Source organism: Palaemon carinicauda, chromosome 38 (assembly GCF_036898095.1).
Source record: "Palaemon carinicauda isolate YSFRI2023 chromosome 38, ASM3689809v2, whole genome shotgun sequence".
Classification (NCBI taxonomy): Eukaryota; Metazoa; Arthropoda; class Malacostraca; order Decapoda; family Palaemonidae; genus Palaemon; species Palaemon carinicauda.
The window spans coordinates 4,760,227-4,782,267 of record NC_090762.1 but is presented as its reverse complement, the minus strand read 5'-3'; the positions used below and the strand labels follow the sequence as shown (position 1 = coordinate 4,782,267).

General features: G+C 41.2%; 1 protein-coding gene across 2 annotated transcripts in view; it reads right to left on the bottom strand.

The window, feature by feature from the left end:
* The window catches only part of LOC137630392 (magnesium-dependent phosphatase 1-like), a 35,326-nt gene extending 14,047 nt beyond the window's left edge, over positions 1-21,279 (bottom strand). The window contains exons 1-2 of one of the 2 annotated variants that reach the window (XM_068361842.1): positions 21,045-21,279; positions 17,419-17,479 (exon numbers count right to left, since the gene is read on the bottom strand). In XM_068361842.1, coding sequence (XP_068217943.1) covers positions 17,419-17,479; positions 21,045-21,090 — 107 coding nt within the window. In that variant the 5' untranslated portion in view covers positions 21,091-21,279. The remainder of the gene's footprint in view (positions 1-17,418; positions 17,480-21,044) is intronic. The other variant, XM_068361843.1, reaches the window with a different exon arrangement.
* Positions 21,280-22,041: the final 762 nt, after the last annotated feature.

The window sequence follows — 22,041 nt, the reverse complement described above, 5'->3', positions numbered from 1 at the left end:
AAAGATCTAAGCCTCTGTGACGGAAGACTGATGCCAACATGCTTCTGTAACCCTTGATAGTGGGAGCTGAAAGAGATCGTTCTTTCCTCAGATATAAGAGAAAGTCAGCTATTTGAGTTACAGAGGTACTGGTCGAGGATACGGATACTGACTTGCACCAGTTTCGGAAGATTTCCCACTTCGATTGGTAGACTCTAAGGGTGGATGTTCTCCTTGCTCTAGCAATCGCTCTGGTTGCCTCCTTCGAAAAGCCTCTAGCTCTCGAGAGTCTTTCGATAGTCTGAAGGCAGTCAGACGAAGAGCGTGGAGGCCTTGGTGTACCTTCTTTACGCGTGGCTGACGTAGAAGGTCCACCCTTAGGGGAAGTGTTCTGGGAACGTCTACTAGCCATCGAAGTACCTCGGTGAGCCATTCTCTCGCGGGCCAGAGGGAAGCAACTAGCGTCAACCTTGTCCCTTCGTGAGAGGCGAACTTCTGCAGTACCTTGTTGACAATCTTGAACGGAGGGAATGCATATAGATCTAGATGTGACCAATCTAGTAGAAAGGCATCTATATGAACTGCTGCTGGGTCCGGGATTGGTGAGCAAAATATTGGGAGCCTCTTGGTCATCGAGGTTGCGAAGAGATCTATGGTTGGCTGGCCCCAGGTGGCCCAAAGTCTCTTGCATACATCCTTGTGGAGGGTCCATTCTGTTGGAATTATTTGTCCCTTCCGACTGAGACAATCTGCCATGACATTCAAGTTGCCTTGGATGAACCTCGTTACTAGTGAAATGTCTAGACCTTTTGACCAGGTGAGGAGGTCCCTTGCGATCTCGTACCATGTCAGAGAGTAGGTCCCTCCTTGCTTGGAGATGTACGCCAAAGCCGTGGTGTTGTCCGAGTTCACCTCCACCACTTTGCCTTGAAGGAGAGACCTGAAGCTTTTCCAGGTCAGACGTACTGCCAGTAGCTTCTTGCAGTTGAAATGCATTGTCCTTTGACTCGAGTTCCATAATCCCGAGCATTCCCTACCGTCTAATGTCGCACCCCAGCCTACGTCCGATGCGTCCGAGAAGAGAACGTGGTTGGGAGTCTGAACAGTCAGGGGAAGACCCTCTCTAAGGTTGATATAGTCCTTTCACCAAGTCAGACCAGACTTTATCTTTCCGGAAACCGGGATCGAGACCGCTTCTAGCATCTTGTCCTTTTTCCAGTGAAAAGCTAGATGGTATAGAAGAGGACGGAGGTGTAGTCTTCCTAGTGACACAAATTGATCCACGGATGACAGTGTCCCTACCAGACTCATCCACAGCCTGACTGGGCAGCGTTCCTTCTTCAGCATCTTCTGGATGGATAGCAGGGCTGGGGGTTGATCGTCTTGTTCAGCAACGTCCTCATCAGAGGGTTCCTCATCCGAAACTGATGAGGAAACGGCAACGGAGTGGGCAACGTCTGACTCGCTGAATCCGGTCGCACTGGTGGATGCGTGACGGAGCCGAACGCAATATCATGGCACTGCTGCACAGTCTGTGAACTGTCAACAACCATGGGTGCGCGAGGAAGTACAGCGTCAACCCGAAACTGTCTAGACTGTCTGGGTTGTGCAGTCAACACCCTACCGGGTTGCTGAGGTTGACGCACTGCGTCACAACAAGTCACCTCTGCTGGTTGTTGAACGTCTTCCTAGTGACACACTGAACGTCAACAACCACCTCCGAGCGTCGCTTAACGTCAACGTGCGACTGGCAACCCACACTGGGTCGCATCGGTGGAGGAACCACCTCAACTGGCAGACGCGAGTAGGATACCTCAGCGTCAACAGGGCGCACAACCAACCGGTTGGAAGGTTGTTGGCCAGAAGGTTCTTCTCCGTATTTAAGTCCTCTATCAAGGACACAAGCTTGGACTGCATGTCTTGCAGCAAAGCCCATTTAGGGTCTACGGGAGCAGGTGTGGCAACAGACGGGGTTAGCGACTGAGGCGGAACCATTTACCATCCCTGGAAGCCTTGTTATGTGTGACATAATAGTACAGCAAAACTTCAAAGGCTCGACAAAAGTTGAGAAGTTGACCTGTAAACAACTTGGAGCGTCTCCTGGCTAGGCGCCAGGGCGAGTCTACCAGAATTGAGAAGTCTATCTGGGCAGAGGCATGAACTCCCAAGCCGAGAACTTCTCTCGTGTCCTAACAGACTCTCGCTCTATAAGCCAGTTAAAAAGAAGGGAAATCAAAGGCTGTATCCCTAAAACTCCTCCTGGTGCAAAAACCAGTCGCCTAGCCAACGTAACGCTCTCTAGGAGAGCAAGAGAGCACTAGCTTAACAACAACGGCTTCGAAGTAGTTAGGCCTAGTGTAAGTTCTGACGTTAGGCGAACGAGGAGCAGCAGTTACAAGATCCGGACGAAGATCCTTAAAAAATCATCATGATTTAATTAAAGTCCATAGGAGGCTAAGCAGCTTAAGGCTCCTCTCCAAATGACAGAGTCCTCAAAGGAATATCAGTAGGAGGGAGAACAGCACTTTCTCATCTACAGGAACCTTGTCAGATAAAAGCTAGGTTATCTCAGTGAGGGTCTCACTGGTGCATTAGCAGCAGACCAGAAGGCAACGTTATGTAACTGCTTGACAGTCTGTGAACTGTCAAAAACTGAACTGTCAACCACAACAGGTGCGTGAGGACATACAGCACTGGGGCATTAGTAGCAGACCAGAAGGCAACGTCATGTAACTGCTTGACAGTCTGTGAGCTGGCAACAACCATAGCTGTGTGGGGAAGCAAAGCCTCTACTCCTGACTGACTAGTCTGCTGCGGGCGAGTAGCGGTAACCACAGTGGGTTGCGGAGGTTGACGCACAGCGTCAAAACAAAGCAACTTAACTCCACCCTCCTGTTGTTGTGGTAACTCGCGAACGTCAACGGAGGGTAGCGTGCGTCTGTGAACGTCAACGTGCGGCTGGCAGGATACACTGCGCATGGGTGGTGGAACTCTCACAGGCGGAGTGCGGGAGCAGGTAGCGTCAGCGTCTACTGTACGCACAACCGTGGTTGGTTGTAGGCTAACGGGTGCAGCGTCAACCTTCTCCGCACGATACTCCTGCATAAAAGATGCTAACTGTGTCTGCATAGACTGTAGCAAAGACCACTTAGGGTCTACAGCAGCAGGTGCGGCAACAGACGGTGTTACTGCCTGTTGCGGTACCACTTTGCCTCTCTTAGGAGGTGTGCAGTCATCGGAAGACTGCAGCGAGTCCGAACTGACCCAGTGGCTACACCTGGGCCGTTGGACTTGCGCGGAAGGGACCGACTTGCGCTTAATAAGCTGCGAGACCTTGGTCCAAGGTTTCTTACGAGAAACCTCTTCCGCAGACGAGAAGTAAATGGGCTCTCTCGTCTTTGTGTGGGTGGGGCGATCTTGGGTAGATACGCCCGAAACCACGGAGGGAAAACGTCTGTTCGTTGATCAAGGCCTGACGAACCCATAAGTCGTTCGACATTACTTCTCCCCTGGGCTTGGGAGCTTGCAAGAGGTCCCGGACTAGGTGAACGACAGGCACGAACAGACGAACCCTCGGACGCAACACTGTAACACTTTGCGCATATCACTTTATCACTTCGATTTTCTGTTTTGCACTTATTTCACTGAAATCGAAACTTTTACTGATTTCTACCTGAAACACGCAATTCTACCCTTCATTAAAAGGTCGTAATTGCGAAAACAGTCGTATAATGCAGCTCATTAATACTAGCAAAAACAGAAAACATATATAAAGATAAAGAATTCAGTGGCTGGGAAAGAGACTAAACACTAGTTCAAATAAACTACGTTTACAATCTCTCACCGCACATAGCCTGGGGACAAGAATAAAACCCTAGAAACGTTTTACCTTCTTCCCCGTACAGCGACTAGGGAGGAGAGTAACACGAGAACAACGTTACCCGCTTGAACGGAACGTTTTTCTCCTCTCTCTCCCTCCGTCTCTATCTCTCTCTCTCTTTCTCTCTTGATTTCGCACCTGAGAGAAGAGCCCAATTATATATCGTCAAAACATGTTATTTGGCTAAAGGAAAAAACTGAAAGGTTTTCCAAATAAAAAGTTCCTTTAATTTAGAATTTAAACCATTTAAGCTAAGAAAGAATGAACGAAACGTCAGAATCGATTTACTCTTACTGCAAAGTGAAACCGTGATACACTCTCTCTCTATCGTAACGATAGAGCGCATGTTGAACGTCCTGAACGTCAACAACTGCGTAGTCTAAAAAACTAAACGTTAGTTCATCTTTGAAAACAGTACGAGACTATCAAAGAAATTCTTTCATAAAACATTAAATTTAAAAAGTTTTAAATTCTTTAAAGGCTAAATACGATATAACGGGCTCAACGTTGATTAACTTCGGTTCCAAGTTAGGACCGCCTACTATCAGGAAAGGTCGCACATAAACAAAACATAAAAATTTATTTTAATATGTTTATAATAAATGGAAAGTTAATCGAAGAGGCCTAATAAAGGCGGAGAGATATAAAATATATAGATCTATAACGTGTTAAGCAAAATTACTAAAAACCTAAACACACTTCCGTCTAAGGGAAGGGTCGGCCATTTAAAAGTGAAAGAGAGTCCATACTCTCTTTGTCACCATAATTAAATCTATCCAAAACGAGTTCAAGTTTTGAGATGAAGATAAAACCCCTGCATAGCGAAAGCTCAAAACTAGAATAGTGTACTTCACCAAATAGTTGTGAAAACAAATCCAGTTAGTAACAGCGTATTTAGTAGGTCTTGCCAGTGGCACGACAGAGAGAAAATTGGTTCTGTGTTGACATGGAGTACTTGAGTACCTGCTCGACAGATGGCGCAGTTGAGGTACACCCCCACCTGTATAGCGATCGCTGGCGTATTTTGTCCTTAGGTTTTTCTGTCGGGCAGCAGAGCTGACAGCTTATATGATCACCGGCTAAGTTTAATATTGAAAAACAGCCCAGTGAGTAAAGGGAATAAGGAAATTGATAAGCTAATAATAAGTAATGAACAATTAATATACCTGTAAAATATCTTAAGAACAGTAACAACATTAAAATAGATCTTTCATAAATAAATCATAGACTTATGTCAGCTTGTTCAGCATTAAAACATTCACTGTAAGTTCAAATTTTTGAAGTTCCACCAAATCAACTGCCTGATTAGGAGGAACATTTCACAATTTGATCATAGCTGGAACAAAACTGAGAATACTGTACTGTATAGTATTAAACCTCATGATGGAGAAGGAAGGACTAATAAAATTAACTGCATACTGTCAGGGAAGATCTGAATACAAAGGATGGTCAGAATTATGAAAAATCTAGTGCAAACTTGCATTAAGAACTAACTGAACGACAATACCAGAGATTAATATCTAGATCAGAAATAAGAAATTTAATAGACCATAAGTTCATGTCCAACAAATTAAGATGAGATGCAGCAGCTGAAGACCAGACAGGAGAACAATACTCGAGACAAGGCAGAATGAAATAACTAAAATACTTCTTAAGAATAGATTGATCACCAAAAATCTTAAAAGACTTTTTCATTAGCCAATTTTTTGTGTAATTAAAGAAAAAACAGATGAAATGTGTTTCTCGAAAGTACATTTACTTATCAAGAACCACACATAAAATTTTAAGTCGTATAGAATTAAAGAAACATTATCAATGCTGAAATATGGATGATGAGAAGCCACTGCTCTCGACCTATCATTATTATTATTATCATTATTATTATTATCATTATTATTATTATGATTATTAGCTAAGCTACAACCCTAGTTGGAAAAGCAAGGTACTATAAGCCCAAGGGCTCCAACAGGGAAAAGTAGCACAGTGAGGAAAGGAAATAAATAAATATGAGAAATAATTAACAATTAATAAAATATTTTAAAAAACAGTAAAAACATCAAAAGATATTCCATATATAAACTATAAAAAACTTATGACAGCCTGTTCAATATAAAAACATTTGCTGCAAGTTTAAACTTTTGAAGTTCTACAGATTCAACTATCCAATTAGGAAGATCATTCCACAACTTGGTCACAACTGGAATAAAACTTATAGAATACTGTGTAGTATTAAGCTCATGATGGAGAAGGCCTGATTATTAGAAATAACTACATGCCTAGTATTACAAATAGGATGGAACTGTTTGGGAAGATCTGAATGTAAAGGATGATCAGAATTATGAAAAATCTTATGCAACATGAATAACGAACTAAAAATTTAATAGACTGTCAGTTCCTGTCCAACAAAGGAAGATGAGCATCATAAGCTGAAGACCAGACAGGAGAACAATACTTGAAACAAGGTAGAATGAAAGAATTAAAACACTTCTTCAGAATTGATTGACCACTGAAAATCTTAAAAGACTTTCTCAATAAGCCTATTTTTTTGCAATTGAAGAAGGCACAGACCTAATGTGTTTCTCAGAAGTAAATTTGCTGTCGAGAATCACACCTAAAATCTTAAAAGTCATACAGAGTTAAAGAAACATTATCAATTCTGAGATCTGGATGCTGAGGAGACACTGTCCTTGATCTACTTACAATCAAATTTTGCACCATTCACTAATTCTAGCTAGATCTCTATTAAGGGATTCACCAACCCCAGACCTACATTCAGGAGATGGAATTGATACCTGTACAAAGAGTGTAGCATCATCTGCAGATGCAACAAGCTTATTTTCTAGACCAAAACACATGTCATGTGTATATAGTACAAATAGCAATGGGCTAAGAACACTACCCTGTGGAACACCAGATATCATATTCCTATACTCACTATGGTGACCATCAACAACAACTCTTTGAGATCTATTACTTAAAAATTCAATAATAATGCTCAGAAATGACCCACCCACTCCCAACTGTTTGAGTTTGAAAAAGGGCCTCATGATTAATACGGTCAAAGGCAACACTAAAATCAAGGCCAATCATACGAACTTTCCACAATCAAGGCATTTCTGCACAGCACTGGAGATTGTAAGAAGGGCATTGCATGCTCCAAGGCCTTTACAAAAACCAAATTGCAAACTAGGGAACAGATGATTACCTTCAGCAAACCTATTAAGCTTTTTTTCCAAAAGACGTTCAAAAATGTTATTTTGATAATAAAATAAATTTTTGAATATACTTACCCGGTGATTATAATAGCTGCAACTCTGTTGCTCGACAGAAAACTCTAAGGTAAAACTCGCCAGCGATCGCTACACAGGTTGCGGGTGTGCCCAACAGCGCCATCTGTCGTCCAGATACCCAGTACTCAATGTAAACAAAGACTCAATTTTCTCCTCGTTCCACTGCGTCTCTATTGGGGAGGAAGGGAGGGTCCTTTAACCCTGGATAGGTACGATGGGTCGTTTGCGACCCCGAGCGTCAAAAAAAAACAGGTTTTTCTCACGTGACTCACCCCCGTGACTGAATTTGTGGGTGATCGACCTGCAGGAGGTGTCTCCCCTACACGCTCTAGTAGTGTCCAGATGTGCATTGCTGTAGCTGTACTCCTTCCCCGATTTCTGAGACGCGTCGGGGTCGAGCGCGACCGAGTTTACCCTTCTAAGGTAATTTGCATAATTATCAAAGTTATTACGTATTATGAAATTGTCGTAGAATGGTTCAACTTGTATAGGTTATCAGTTGTGGAAAGTCTTGGTGGATTGTTTGGCTACCATGTGCATGATTTTTTTTTTAGTTAAAATGTCGTTCATCACCACGAGGACCATTTTACCGCGAGTGCCCCTTTTTCATTTTTTTTCATTTTTTTGCCAAGTCATTTTTCCGTAAGATATTGCCAAATAGTGTCGTAAAACTTTTGCTTGTTTAGTGTTGGAGTGTCTAGATGATCTGGCTACCCATGCGTGACTTTGTTTTTGTCAGATACGACGTAGTTATTGGTATATTGGGTATTTAACTGCGGTTACCAATTTCTGTTTTTTTTCAATATTTGTAAAAATTACTACGTAGTAAGGAATTGCCGTATATTATTCATTTTTTTTTTCATGTTTATGTGTTAGAAAGTGTGCCTTGATGGTTGGGCTAACACGTGCATGTCTTTTTTTTTATCTGAGATGCCGTATATTAGAATGTCGGGCATTTTACCGCGAGTGCCCCATTTTCATTTTTTTTCATTTTTTTGCCAAGTCATTTTTCCGTAAGATATTGCCAAATAGTGTCGTAAAACTTTTGCTTTTTTAGTGTTGGAAAGTGTGTCTAGATGATCTGGCTACCCATGCGTGATTTTGTTTTTGTCAGATACGACGTAGTTATTGGTATATTGGGTATTTAACTGCGGTTGCCAATTTCTGTTTTTTTTCAATATTTGTAAAAATTTACTACGTAGTAAGGAATTGCCGTATATTATTGATTTTTTTTTCATGTTTATGTGTTAGAAAGTGTGCCTTGATGGTTGGGCTAACACGTGCCTGTCTTTTTTTTTATCTGAGATGCCGTATATTAAAATGTTGGGCATTTTTCCGCGAGTGCCCCTTTTTATTTGTTTTGCATTTTTTTGCTTAGTCATGTTACCGTAAGGAATTGGAAAGTAGTGTCGCAAAACTTATATTTTTATAGTGTTGGAAAGTGTTTCTAGATGATCTGGCTACCCATGCCTATTTTTTTTTTAGCCAGATATGGCGTATATATAAGTATGTGTTCGATTTTCCTGTGATTGCCATTTTTTCGTTTTTTCCCATTTCTTTCAAAATTACTACGTACTAAGGAACTATCACAGAGTAATGATTCATTTATATGTTTATTTGTCGGAAAATGTGCATTGATGGTTTGCCTAGCACGTGGCTGAAATTTTTTTTTTTCTGAAATGTCGTATATTAGAATGGCCATTTTTCCACGAGTGCCCCTTTTTATTTGTTTTGCATTTTTTTGCTTAGTCATGTTACCGTAAGGAATTGGCAAGTAGTGTCGCAAAACTTATAATTTTATAGTGTTGGAAAGTGTTTCTAGATGATCTGGCTACCCATGCCTATCTTTTTTTTTAGCCAGATATGGCGTATATATAGGTATGTGTTCGATTTTCCTGTGATTGCCATTTTTTCGTTTTTTCCCATTTCTTTCAAAATTACTACGTACTAAGGAACTATCACAGAGTAATGATTCATTTAGATGTTTATTTGTCGGAAAATGTGCCTTGATGGTTTGCCTAGTACGTGGCTGAATTTTTTTTTTCTGAAATGCCGTATATTAGAATGTTAGCCATTTTTCCGCGAATGCCCCTTTTTATTTGTTTTGCATTTTTTTGCTTAGTCATGTTACCGTAAGGAATTGGCAAGTAGTGTCGCAAAACTTATATTTTTATAGTGTTGGAAAGTGTTTCTAGATGATCTGGCTACCCATGCCTATCTTTTTTTTAGCCAGATATGGCGTATATATAGGTATGTGTTCGATTTTCCGGTGATTGCCATTTTTTCGTTTTTTCCCAATTCTTTCAAAATTACTACGTACTAAGGAACTATCACAGAGTAATGATTCCTCTAGATGTTTATTTGTCGGAAAATTTTGTTTACTTCTTTTTTGATTGAATATCATCAAATTATTTAGCTAAAATATTATATTTTACATTTTTTTTTCGATTTTATTTCCCTTCAAAAAAAATTTTTTGGGTCAGAATTTTAATTTTATAGTCGTAAAATAATCGACAATTATCCAGCAACCCACCATACAATTTTTATGCATATCCAATAATAATTAGATTAGTAAATAACACCTTGAAATTGACATACCCTTCCTACATTTCAAGTGGCAGATTAGGGAGTCTGAGTCAGTGTGGTTGGCGGCCATTTTGTGGACATATCCGAAGCGTAAGTTTTGTGGACATATCCGAAGCGTAAGTTGCCCTATCTATATATATTCTTGTTCCCTATAGAATTTGTGATATTTTGGTATATTTTTACCTACATAAATATCATATTATATATTAAATATGTATTTTTTTACAAAATTTCTAAGTACTCAAAAAATTACCTTTAGATATGGCCCCTGATATAAATGTAATTTAAAAAATAATGAAGATTTTTTTACATATTTCTATTTTAGGATAACATATGTTTATTCCCTAAAAAAATTAGCCACTTCCTATTTCATTTGGGTACCCAAAAAAATTCATGAAATTTGGACAAATTTTTTTGGCCAAAAAAAAGTTACCCTTTTTTTCTCATTTCAGATCTTCACCTCCATGGGTCTGACTTCATCCAAAATACATCAAGATGTGTCCTAAACATTCAAGAATCAATTCCTAAAAGTATTTGTGTATATATGTATAAACTTTTTTTTTATGAATTTTTATGTCAGGTCTTTTTTTTTTCTACTTAATTTTTTAAAATATTTATAATAAATAGTTTTTCTGCAGATGAGTAGTATTTATCTTTACAGTTGTTTTAAGCATTCATTGAAGTTTTTTTTGGCAAAAGAAAAAAGGAGGTTACTGCAAAAACTGATTTTTCAAGAATTTTTTTTGGCGTCGGGGTCGTTCGCGTCCGAGTATACCCTTAAAGGGGTGTCCGAGGAGCGTACCTATCCAGGGTTAATATATAATCACCGGGTAAGTATATTCAAAAATTTATTTTATTATCAAAATAACATTTTTCAATATTTAACTTAGCCGGTGATTATAATAGCTGATTCACACCCAGGGGGGTGGGTAGAGACCAGCAATATATGTTTACATTATTATGAGCTAAGAGTTTTATTTCATTTTAGAAGTTATCAAAATAACAAAAACAAAATAAATAGGTACCTGGTAAGGAAGTCGACTTGAACAATTACTCTGCCTTTTTAAGTACGTCTTCCTTACGGAGCCTCGCGATCCTCTTAGGATGCTGATCGACCCCTAGGATCTGAAGTATCAAGGGTTGCAACCCATACAACAGGACCTCATCAAAACCCCTAATCTAGGCGCTTCTCAAGAAATGACTTTGACCACCCGCCAAATCAACCAGGATGCGAAAGGCTTCTTAGCCTTCCGGACAACCCAAAAACAACAATAAAAACATTTCAAGAGAAAGATTAAAAAGGTTATGGAATTAGGGAATTGTAGTGGTTGAGCCCTCACCCACTACTGCACTCGCTGCTACGAATGGTCCCAGAGTGTAGCAGTCCTCGTAAAGAGACTGGACATCCTTAAGATAAAAAGACGCGAACAGGTTGCGTCCATTATACTTCGCAGAGATCTATTTTGTTTAAAGGCCACGGAAGTTGCGACAGCTCTAACTTCGTGTGTCCTTACCTTCAGCAAAGCTTGGTCTTCCTCACTCAGATGGGAATGAGCTTCTCGTATTAACAGTCTGATAAAATAGGATAAAGCATTCTTTGACATAGGCAAAGATGGTTTCTTAACTGAACACCATAAAGCTTCAGACAGGCCTCGTAAAGGTTTAGTTCGTTTTAAATAGAACTTAAGAGCTCTCACAGGGCATAAGACTCTTTCTAGTTCATTCCCAACCATATTCGATAAGCTTGGAATATCGAACGATTTCGGCCAAGGTCGATAAGGCAGCTCGTTTTTGGCTAGAAAACCAAGTTGTAGAGAACATGTAGCCGTTTCAGATGAAAATCCGATGTTCTTGCTGGAGGCATGAATCTCACTGACTCTTTTAGCTGTGGCTAAGCATACCAGGAAAAGAGTTTTTAAGGTGAGATCTTTCAGGGAGGCTGATTGTAGCGGCTCGAACCTGTCTGACATGAGGAATCTTAGTACCACGTCTAAATTCCAACCAGGTGTAACCAAACGACGCTCCTTCGTGGTCTCAAAAGACTTAAGGAGGTCCTGTAGATCTTTATTGTTAGAAAGATCTAAGCCTCTGTGACGGAAGACTGATGCCAACATGCTTCTGTAACCCTTGATAGTGGGAGCTGAAAGAGATCGTTCTTTCCTCAGGTATAAGAGGAAGTCAGCTATTTGAGTTACAGAGGTACTGGTCGAGGATACAGATACTGACTTGCACCAGTTTCGGAAGACTTCCCACTTCGATTGGTAGACTCTAAGGGTGGATGTTCTCCTTGCTCTAGCAATCGCTCTGGCTGCCTCCTTCGAAAAGCCTCTAGCTCTCGAGTCTTTCGATAGTCTGAAGGCAGTCAGACGAAGAGCGTGGAGGCCTTGGTGTACCTTCTTTACGTGTGGCTGACGTAGAAGGTCCACCCTTAGAGGAAGACTTCTTGGAAAGTCTACCAGCCATCGAAGTACCTCGGTGAACCACTCTCTCGCGGGCCAGAGGGGAGCAACCAACGTCAACCTTGTCCCTTCGTGAGAGGCGAACTTCTGCAGTACCTTGTTGACAATCTTGAATGGTGGGAATGCATATAAGTCCAGATGAGACCAATCTAGGAGAAATGCGTCTGTGTATTGCTGCTGGGTCTGGGACTGGAGAGCAATAGATTGGAAGTCTCTTGGTCATCGAGGTGGCAAAGAGGTCTATGGTGGGTTGACCCCAAGTCGCCCAAAGACTCTTGCACACGTCCTTGTGGAGGGTCCATTCCGTAGGAATTACCTGACCCCTCCGACTGAGACAGTCTGCTAAGACGTTCAAGTCGCCCTGGATAAACCTCGTTAACAGGGAGATGCCTCGATCTCTTGACCAAATGAGCAGGTCCCTTGCGATCTCGTACAGCGTGAGGGAGTGGGTGCCTCCTTGCTTGGAGATGTACGCCAAGGCTGTGGTATTGTCGGAGTTGATCTCTACCACTTTGTTTCGAAGGAGACTCTTGAATTTCATCAAGGCCAAGTGTACTGCCAAAAGCTCCTTGCCGTTGATGTGCATGCTCCTCTGACTTGAGGTCCACAGACCTGAGCATTCCCGACCGTCCAGGGTCGCACCCCAACCCAAATCCGACGCGTCTGAGAATAGTACGTGGTTTGGGTTCTGAACTGCTAGTGAAAGTCCCTCTCTCAGACTGATATTGTCGTTCCACCATTTCAGGCATGCCTTTACTGGTTCGGAGACCGGGATTGAGACCGTCTCTAACGTCTTGTCCTTGTTCCAGTGAAAGGCTAGATGGAACTGGAGAGGTCGAAGGTGTAGTCTTCCTAGCGAGACAAACTGCTCCAGGGATGATAGAGTTCCTACTAGACTCATCCAATTCCTGACTGAGCACCGTTCTCTCTTCAACATTAGTTGGACTTTGAGCAGGGCTTGATCTATTCGGGTGGCAGACGGAAAAGCCCGAAAAACTGGACTGCGAATCTCCATCCCTAAATACAGTATAGTTTGGGATGGGATCAGCTGGGACTTTTCTAGGTTGACCAAAAGTCCCAATTCCTTGGTCAGATCCAATGTCCAATGAAGATCCTGCAGACAGCGATGACTGGACGAAGCTCTGAGAAGCCAGTCGTCCAAGTACAGGGAGGCTCGGATTCCCGATAAATGGAGGAATTTTGCTACATTCCTCATAAGCCTCGTAAACACGAGAGGAGCAGGACTTAGGCCAAAGCACAGGGCCCGAAACTGGTATACCACATTTTTTAAAACAAACCTCAGAAACGGTTGGGAATCTGGGTGTATAGGGATGTGGAAGTACGCGTCTCGTAGGTCGAGAGAGACCATCCAGTCTCCCTTTCTGACCGCTGCTAAGACTGATTTTGTGGTCTCCATAGTGAACTTTGTTTTCGTAACAAAGACGTTGAGCGCACTGACGTCTAGCACCGGTCTCCAACCTCCTGTCTTCTTTGGGACTAGGAAGAGACGGTTGTAAAACCCCGGTGATTGAAGGTCCGAGACTTTCACCACCGTTCCCTTCTCTAGCAACAGACACACTTCTAGGTTTAGGGCTTGTCTCTTTGACTCCTCTCGGTACCTGGGAGAGAGGTCGATGGGAGTTGTCGCTAGAGGAGGTTTGCGTACAAACGGAATTTTGTACCCCTCTCTGAGCAACCGAACAGACTGTTGGTCTGCGCCCCTCTTCTCCCAGGCCTGCCAGAAGCTCTTCTATCTGGCTCCTACCGCTGTCTGAGGCTGTGGGCAGTCAGACTCTGCCACGTGAGGACTTGGCTCCTCTCTTCTTTCCTCTCTTTCCCTCGGCACGAGTACTTCCCCTGCTGGGAGCTCTGCCACGAAAGGGCGGGATAAATCTGGATGCCGGAGTGTCGATCCTGGGTCTTACAGCAAAGGATGTAGAAGGAGTCCCCTTGCGAGCAGAGGACGCCATCAAGTCATGGGTGTCCTTCTGCACAAGCGAAGAAGCTATGTCCTTAACCAATTGTTGCGGGAACAAAAACTTTGATAAGGGAGCAAAGAGCAGTTCTGATCTCTGACAGGGAGTAACTCCTGCCGAAAGAAAAAAGCAAAGGGACTCTCGCTTCTTTAAGACTCCCGACGTAAAAGAGGAGGCGAGCTCATTGGAACCATCGCGGATGGCTTTATCCATACATGACATTATCAGTAAGGAGACATCTCTATCAGCCGAAGAGATTTTCCTACTTAAAGCTCCTAATGACCAGTCAAGGAAGTTGAAAACTTCAAAGGCCCTGTATACGCCTTTCAGCAGATGGTCAAGGTCCGAGGAGGACCAACTAATCTTCGAGCGTCTCATGGCTAGGCGGGGGGGAGAGTCTACGAGGCTTGAGAAGTCACCCTGGGCAGAGGCAGGGACTCCCAAGCCGAGAACTTCTCCCGTGGCATACCAGACGCTCGATCTAGACGAGAGCTTTGACGGAGGGAAGGCAAAGGCCGTCTTCCCCAAACTCCTCCTGGTATCCAACCAGTCGCCTAAAAGTCGTAAAGCTCTCTTGGAAGAGCGAGAGAGCACTAGCTTAGTAAAGGCTGGCATGTTAGCAGGTAAGCCTAGAGCAAACTCAGACGGTGGCGAACGAGGAGCAACGGTAACAAAGTGATCGGGAAAAAGCTCCTTGAAAATTAACATGACTTTCTTAAAGTCCATTGAAGGAGGAACCGTTCTAGGTTCGTCTACATCCGAAGGATGATCATCATGATGAGGGTCAGCAACGTCCTCATCTGAAGGATCTTCATCCGACAACTGCTGAGTAACAAGCAAAGGGGTTGGCAATGCTTGACACGCAGAGTCCACAAGCACTGGTGCATTATTAGCAGTCCAGGACGCTACGTCATGTAACTGCTTAACCGCCTGACTGTCAACAACAACAGGAGCGGGAGGACGGTCGACGTCAACTCGAGACTGTTTTGACTGCCTAGTCTGAGCAGTCAAAACAACTCTAGACTGCGGTGGTTGACGCTCAGCGTCAAAACAAGTCAACTCCGCTGGTTGGCGAACGTCCTCAACGTCAACAAGAGCATTAGGAAGTGGCTGAACGTCCAAATGCGGCTGAAAGTCAACACGTGACTGCATCGAGTGAGGCTCTACAAAGCGCGATTGACGTGACTTAGCAACGTCAACGTCAACAGGACGAGCAAAGGCTCGTTTTGGCGGCTGAAGGCCAGGATCTCGATTAGCTAAGCGGCGAGGATCATCGTGAACCTTTTCAGCAGAATAGTCTTCCATAAGGGAGGCGAGCTTGATCTGCATGTCTTGCAGTACAACCCATTTAGGATCAACGGGAATGGGTGCGGTAAAAGACGGGGTTAACGTCTGAGACTGCACAACCTTGCCTACACCAAGACTCTCTGAGCCTGTGAAACGTTGCTGCTTAGGCGGCGAGCAGTCTTCCGATGACTGTAAGGGGTCAGAGCTGTCCCAATGGCTACAACCAGGACGCTGGACCTGTCCTGAAGGGACCGACTTTCGCTTCAAGGGCCTTGAAACCTTGCTCCACGGTTTCTTATGCGAAAAGCCTTCGGATGACGAGGAGAAAATGGTCTCTCTCGTCTTATGGTAGGGGCGGTCTTGATGAGACACGCCTGTTACCATAGAGGGAACGTCTGTTCGCTGATCAAGGCCTCTCGAACCCATAAGTCGTACGACATTACTTCTCCCCTGGGCTTGGGAGCTTGCAAGAGGTCTCGGACTAGGCGAACAACAGGTACGAACAGACGAACCCTCGGTCGCAACACTGAAAACACTTTGCGCACTAATCACTTTCCCACGATTTTCCGCTGTGGCACTCTGACACTTTAGCTCTTTAACGTCCGTCATGAGTTGATTACGATCTGTAGCTAATGACTCAACTCTTTCACCCAAGGCATGAATGGCACGTAACATGTCCCGCATTGATGGTTCCTGAGTGCCAGTAGGGGGTTCAGGCACAACCACTACAGGGGAAGGATTAGGTTCAGGGGCATGGGGAGAGGAAAAATCTACTGATCTAGAGGAACTCCTCCTCACCCTATCTCTCTCTAGCTTACGAGAATATTTGTCATATTCGAGCCAATCGAATTCCGAAAGGCCCACGCATTCCTCACACCGATCTCCTAATTGACAGGTTTTACCCCGACAATTAGAACACACAGTATGTGGGTCGAGAGATGCCTTTGGAAGACGCCTATTGCAATCCCTAGCATTACACTTACGAAATCTAGGAACTTGAGAAGCGTCAGCCATTTTGAATTAGTCAAAGAAAGTCCAAAAAAAACAATCCAAATCATCAACAATTAAATCTGTCCAAAAAAGAGTTCAAGAGTTTAAGTTGAGGAAAAACACCTGCACTGCGAAAGCTCAAACCAAAATGAAGTACTTCACCAAGTCTGTTGAGAAAACTCCAGGTTATACAGCGAGTAATGATACGTCTTGTCGTTAAGGCCGACAGAGAAGAATTGAGGCTTGTTTACATGCATATGCGGTATCTGGCCGATAGTTGGCGCTGGTGGGCACACCCGCAACCTTCATAGCGATCGCTCGCGAGTTTTTGTGTGTTTTTCTGTCGAGCCGCTGGAGCAGCAGCTATTATATATTCACCGGCTAAGTTAAATATTTAAAAAGTGAGTGTAACAGAAAAGAGATAAAAGTCAAATACTTAGACACTTTTGATAACTAGTAATCACAGCATATAAACCTTGACAGTTCAAACCTACCATATCCTACAATATTGTACAATGCATTAGACAACTTACTAAAATAAAAAAATGCCAAAAAATAAATGCTAAAAATCTACAATCAGGATAAAACATATCTACAGTATACAAAACAGATATTTTAATTTCATACTCAACCTACTGTAAAAGAACTTCCATGCTACAACTTTGATGAAGAAAATTAAGACAAGTACTGTATTAAGAATGGTGGTTGCTAATGCCTTTTACATTTATTGGCTTTTCTAACACCTCTCATGGTAATTAGCCAAACCAGCTGATGTACCTATATCTCGCACAATCATTTATATCCATTTGTAGTTGAGCTTTTTTCTTCTATTCGAAGAATAAAATCATTGTAATAAAAGAACAACTTTATGGTATACTAAGCTCCAATAACATCAAATTACTATAATGTTATGTATTATCCAAATATTAGAGTAAATGGAAATATAAATTTTTTTTAGATACAGTACTTACTTGTCCTTTTTAAATGGAGGATCAACATGAGTATCCACCCAAAAGGGCCACAAAGTATAATCTGAAAGAAAAACATTAAATTAAGAGATATAAAAGTAGTATAATAAAGATAATTCATGATGTATCACTAAATAATCCAGATTTTACTAAGGAATCAGCTTTCAGATGGGTTAACCCTTTTTCCCCAGGCTATTGGGAAATTTCCAACCCTTAACCCCCAGGGGGTTATTTTTTTCCCAGCACATTTTGCAGTATATTTTTTTCTAAATTGCTCTAACAGCCTTAATTTTTGTCATAGAGAGGTCAGGTTGGTCTCATTCTCTTGGAAAATGCATGAAGTTTCTCAAAAAATTATCAAAAATATGAAAAAAAAAATTTTTTTATAGCATTTTTTGCAAGGACGTACCGGTACGTCCATGGGGGTAAAGGGATGGCTTTTGTGAAACGTACCAGTACGTCCTTTGGGGTAAAAGGGTTAATATGATTGTATGAAATATAAAATAACTTGGAAAACTGCACAAATTTACTGTGGTACCGAGCTTACTCACCAATGCTAATGAAGTAAAATTTTTCCGAAATTTATGACCCTGGAATCTTTTACTGGAAGCGTATTTTTAGAAGCTGATTGAATTACTGTTTAGTACATTAGCTACTGAAGATTTGTAATAAGGTAAAATAGTTGATAGAAAGTACTTTTTAACCCTTTTACCCCCAGGCTATTTGGAAATTTCCAACCCTTAACCCCCAGGGGGTTATTTTTTTCCCAGCACATTTTGCAGTATATCTTTTTTAAATTCCTCTAATAGCCTTAATTTTTGTCATAGAGAGGTCAGGTTGGTCTCATTCTCTTGGAAAATGCCTGAATTTTCTCAAAAAATTATCAAAAATATGAAAAAAAAAAATTTGTTTAGCATTTTTCTGCAAGGATGTACCGGTACGTCCATGGGGGTGAAGGGATGGCTTTTGTGAAACGTACCAGTACGTCCTTTGGGGGTAAAAGGGTTACTGTAAAGGAAATGACTGACAGATTCATAATCATTCATCAAATACTAATGGAAAAATTTCTTTTAATGTCTGGACTATAGAAGGTGACAGTGATACTTTGATCGACTTTGATGACTATAATTGTAAAAAACTATTTCTCAAGTTATAAAGGCATCTGAAACACGAGAGGTCACTCCTAGAATCCCATATTTCACAAGGGAAATGAAGAAAGGATACAACCTAACCTAAACTTCCCCACCTAACCTAAGGCATCTTGTCCATACCTTCTGGGAGAGGCTTTACCGACATTGGGTATAATTACATAACTAATAATTCTTAGCAAAATTGCAGTTACAGACAGGAAAACATTTTGAACAGAAAATATATGTTTTCCTGCAGCAAATAACATATTTCAACGGAATTTGACCTTCATTTCAACAGCAAACAAACAGAACAACCAGTTTGACTACTTCCTTCTCTACTATACCACTAAATCTGGTTTTATTATAAAAGAAATGAAGTAAAATTCGGTGAAATCACATTATTTACTTTTCAAATGAAAAATATACCATTAGTATCGAATATAAATAATTTGTGGAGTTTTACATGGATTTATAATGCGTCCCAGAAAATAATATATAGAGAAAAAAAAAAGGTTTGTTTAACCATTATTTACCCTTTTCCCAGTATATTTTCCCCACCCAAAACCCTGGATACCCAGTGGGGGGTTCCCCATTATTGGTGGATATATATATATATATATATATATATATATATATATATATATATATATATATATATATATATATATATATATATATATATATATATATATATATATATACTAAGTATTTATTTGTCGTGAAAACAAATATCATTTTCGAAGAAAACAAGCTTTTTTCTATGCGAACCGTGCTTTTTAGTACCAAAACTTTTCACATCCATAACTATAACCTACTTCTTCAATCGTAAGATATTTCTGGAGTATTTAAAGGTAATTTGAATGATTTTGATGATAACTTTCAGAATACCATATTTCTTCAGGTTATATAGACGAGTTATAATAAATATTGTTCTCTTAGAACAGTAAAAAGTAGGGGTCACCAAATTTGTTAGTTTTACCAACAATAACTAACATGAATAATGATGTAATTTGGTACAAAGAATGAATTGACAATATTATAAATTAACCCTTTTACCCCCAAGCTATTTGGAACTTTCCAACCCTTAACCCCCAGACATTTTTTTTTTTTCAAGCACATTTTGCAATATATATTTTTTAAATTACTCTAACAGCCTTAATTTTTGTCATAGAGAGGTCAGGTTGGTCTCATTCTTTTGGAAAATGAATGAAGTTTCTCATAAAGTTATCAAAAATATGCAAAAAGAAATGTAAATAGCAGTTTTTTGCAAGGACGTACCAGTATGTCCATGGGGGTTAAGGGATGAGTTTTACGAAAAGTACCAGTATGTCCATTGTGGGTAAAACGGTTAAGCAAATGGGACGATGTACTTACTAACAAAGAATAAAACCGGGAAATTATGTGGATTTCGTCATCTACCGTAAAAATGCAATATTTAATGCTTAGTTAGGGTGGCAGTCGCCTATTGGAAACATTCCTCCCTGGTGAATGCCAGTGTGACGGTCTGAACGATCCCCCGGTCTCAGAATTCTCCTTGACATTGTATAATGGTTCTTTTCCGCCATTAGCTAGCTTCGCTCGCATGAAAATAAAACATCAAGCTTGTATGTACTGGCAAGCGGTAATGTTGAGCTGCGCACGCTAACATTACAGGAAAATAAAACATCAATCTTGTATGCACTGGCAAACGGTAATGTTCGCGCATGCTCAGATTATAAAGGAGTACTGTGAGACCGGGGGTTGGTTCAGACCGTCACACCGGACCAGGGTTCAAGGCCCCCTCAAACTTGATAGTATATGTAGTGTCTGCAACCTTACTATCTTTGTGATCTGGGGATGGGTGGTTTGGGGCAGCCTATAGGCCTACTGCTTGATAGTTCTTGTAGTGTCTGCATGGGTTGTTGTGGCCTGATTGGTAACGTCTCTGCCTGGTGTTTGCCAGACGGGGGTACGAGTCCCACTCAGACACGGTGCCTTTAGTGTACGCAACCTTACCATCCTTGTGAGCTAACGTTGGGGGGGTTTGGGGGAACCTATAGGTCTATCTGTTGAGACATCATCAGCCCTAGCTTGGCACTCCCTGGTCCTAGCTTGGGTGGAGAGGAGGCTTGAGCGCTGATCATATAAATAGTCAGTCTATAGGGCATTGTCCTGCTTCCTGAGTGACCTTTAAACCTTAAATCTTTAAAACCTAACCATCTTTGTGAACTAGGGATGGGTGGATTGGGGCAGCTTATAGGGCTACCTGCCGAGTCATCAGCAGCCATTGTCTGGCCCTCCATGGTTATAGGTTGGGTGCTGATCATAAATATAGACAAATTTACCCACTCGGCCACTGTCAGTCCCTTGGCTTTGCCATTCATGAGTGGCTTTTAAACATAAGACAAGCAGAGCCAAAGCCCTAAACTACTACCGTAGAACTACAATATCTAATTGATAATAAAGTGAACATAAGACAAGCATAGCCAAGGATACTTACCCTAAGCTACAATAACTTACCTAGGTCAAAGGCGATGAGCTTAGGTTTCCTCTTACTGGCACTCATTCTTTTAAGATACGAAGAGTTTAAAGGAGCTTTCTGGATTTTTGGTCTATCAAAGGAGTCACAGAAGACAGGAGGCGTCCTTAGTAACTTGTTGCACAATGAGTTGAAATCACAACTGCAGTATCCACTTGCATAATGTTCGAACAAATAACAAGTATTCTGTATACTCAGGGGCCCTTCATGTTTTTTGTTACAACTGTAAAGAAGAGCAGTTGCAGCGAAAATCAATTGCTAAAAATTAATTTCAATTTACTGACTGCTGTAGCGAAAATCAATTGCTAAAAATTAATTTCAATTTACTGACTGCTGTAGCGAAAATCAATTGCAAAGAAATTAATTTCAATTTACTGACTGCTGTATCTGTACGAACTTCTGGGCCATATATATTTCCCATTGAGTAAGAAAAGTGCTTCATTGGCAATAACATAGAAAATATGACGTATATTGCAAGTGTCAGATTTTTGCAAACGTAAGTAACTTGAGAACACAAAACAAGTCATTAACCCTTTAGTGAAGAATGTTTAAATAGTGTTTTGATGATGATAATAATAGCAGGAACACAGGTTATAATAACCTCAAAATGCTTGGAGCTATAAGTCATCTTCCATAACATGCAATGCACTTGCCTCACACTTCATTGAAGATATAAAATATAAGAAATTTGTCGATGTATTTATAGAGAAGAATACTGTATGTATAAATGTGTCATGCAGATGAAAGTTGTTGATGTATTTGTAAAGAATATGTATAAATGTGCCATACGGATTGTGTTACAGGTATTGCATGAAAGTAACACATCAGAGATTAAGCCTTAAAAAACCTATTTACTCTGGTGATAGGTAACACATCTGGTAATATTGATATGAACTATAATGATATATCAGGATGAAAAAAGTTAGTTCCCCCAATCATCAAAGTTTGCAGTAGTTAATACAAGTGCAAAATAATTAA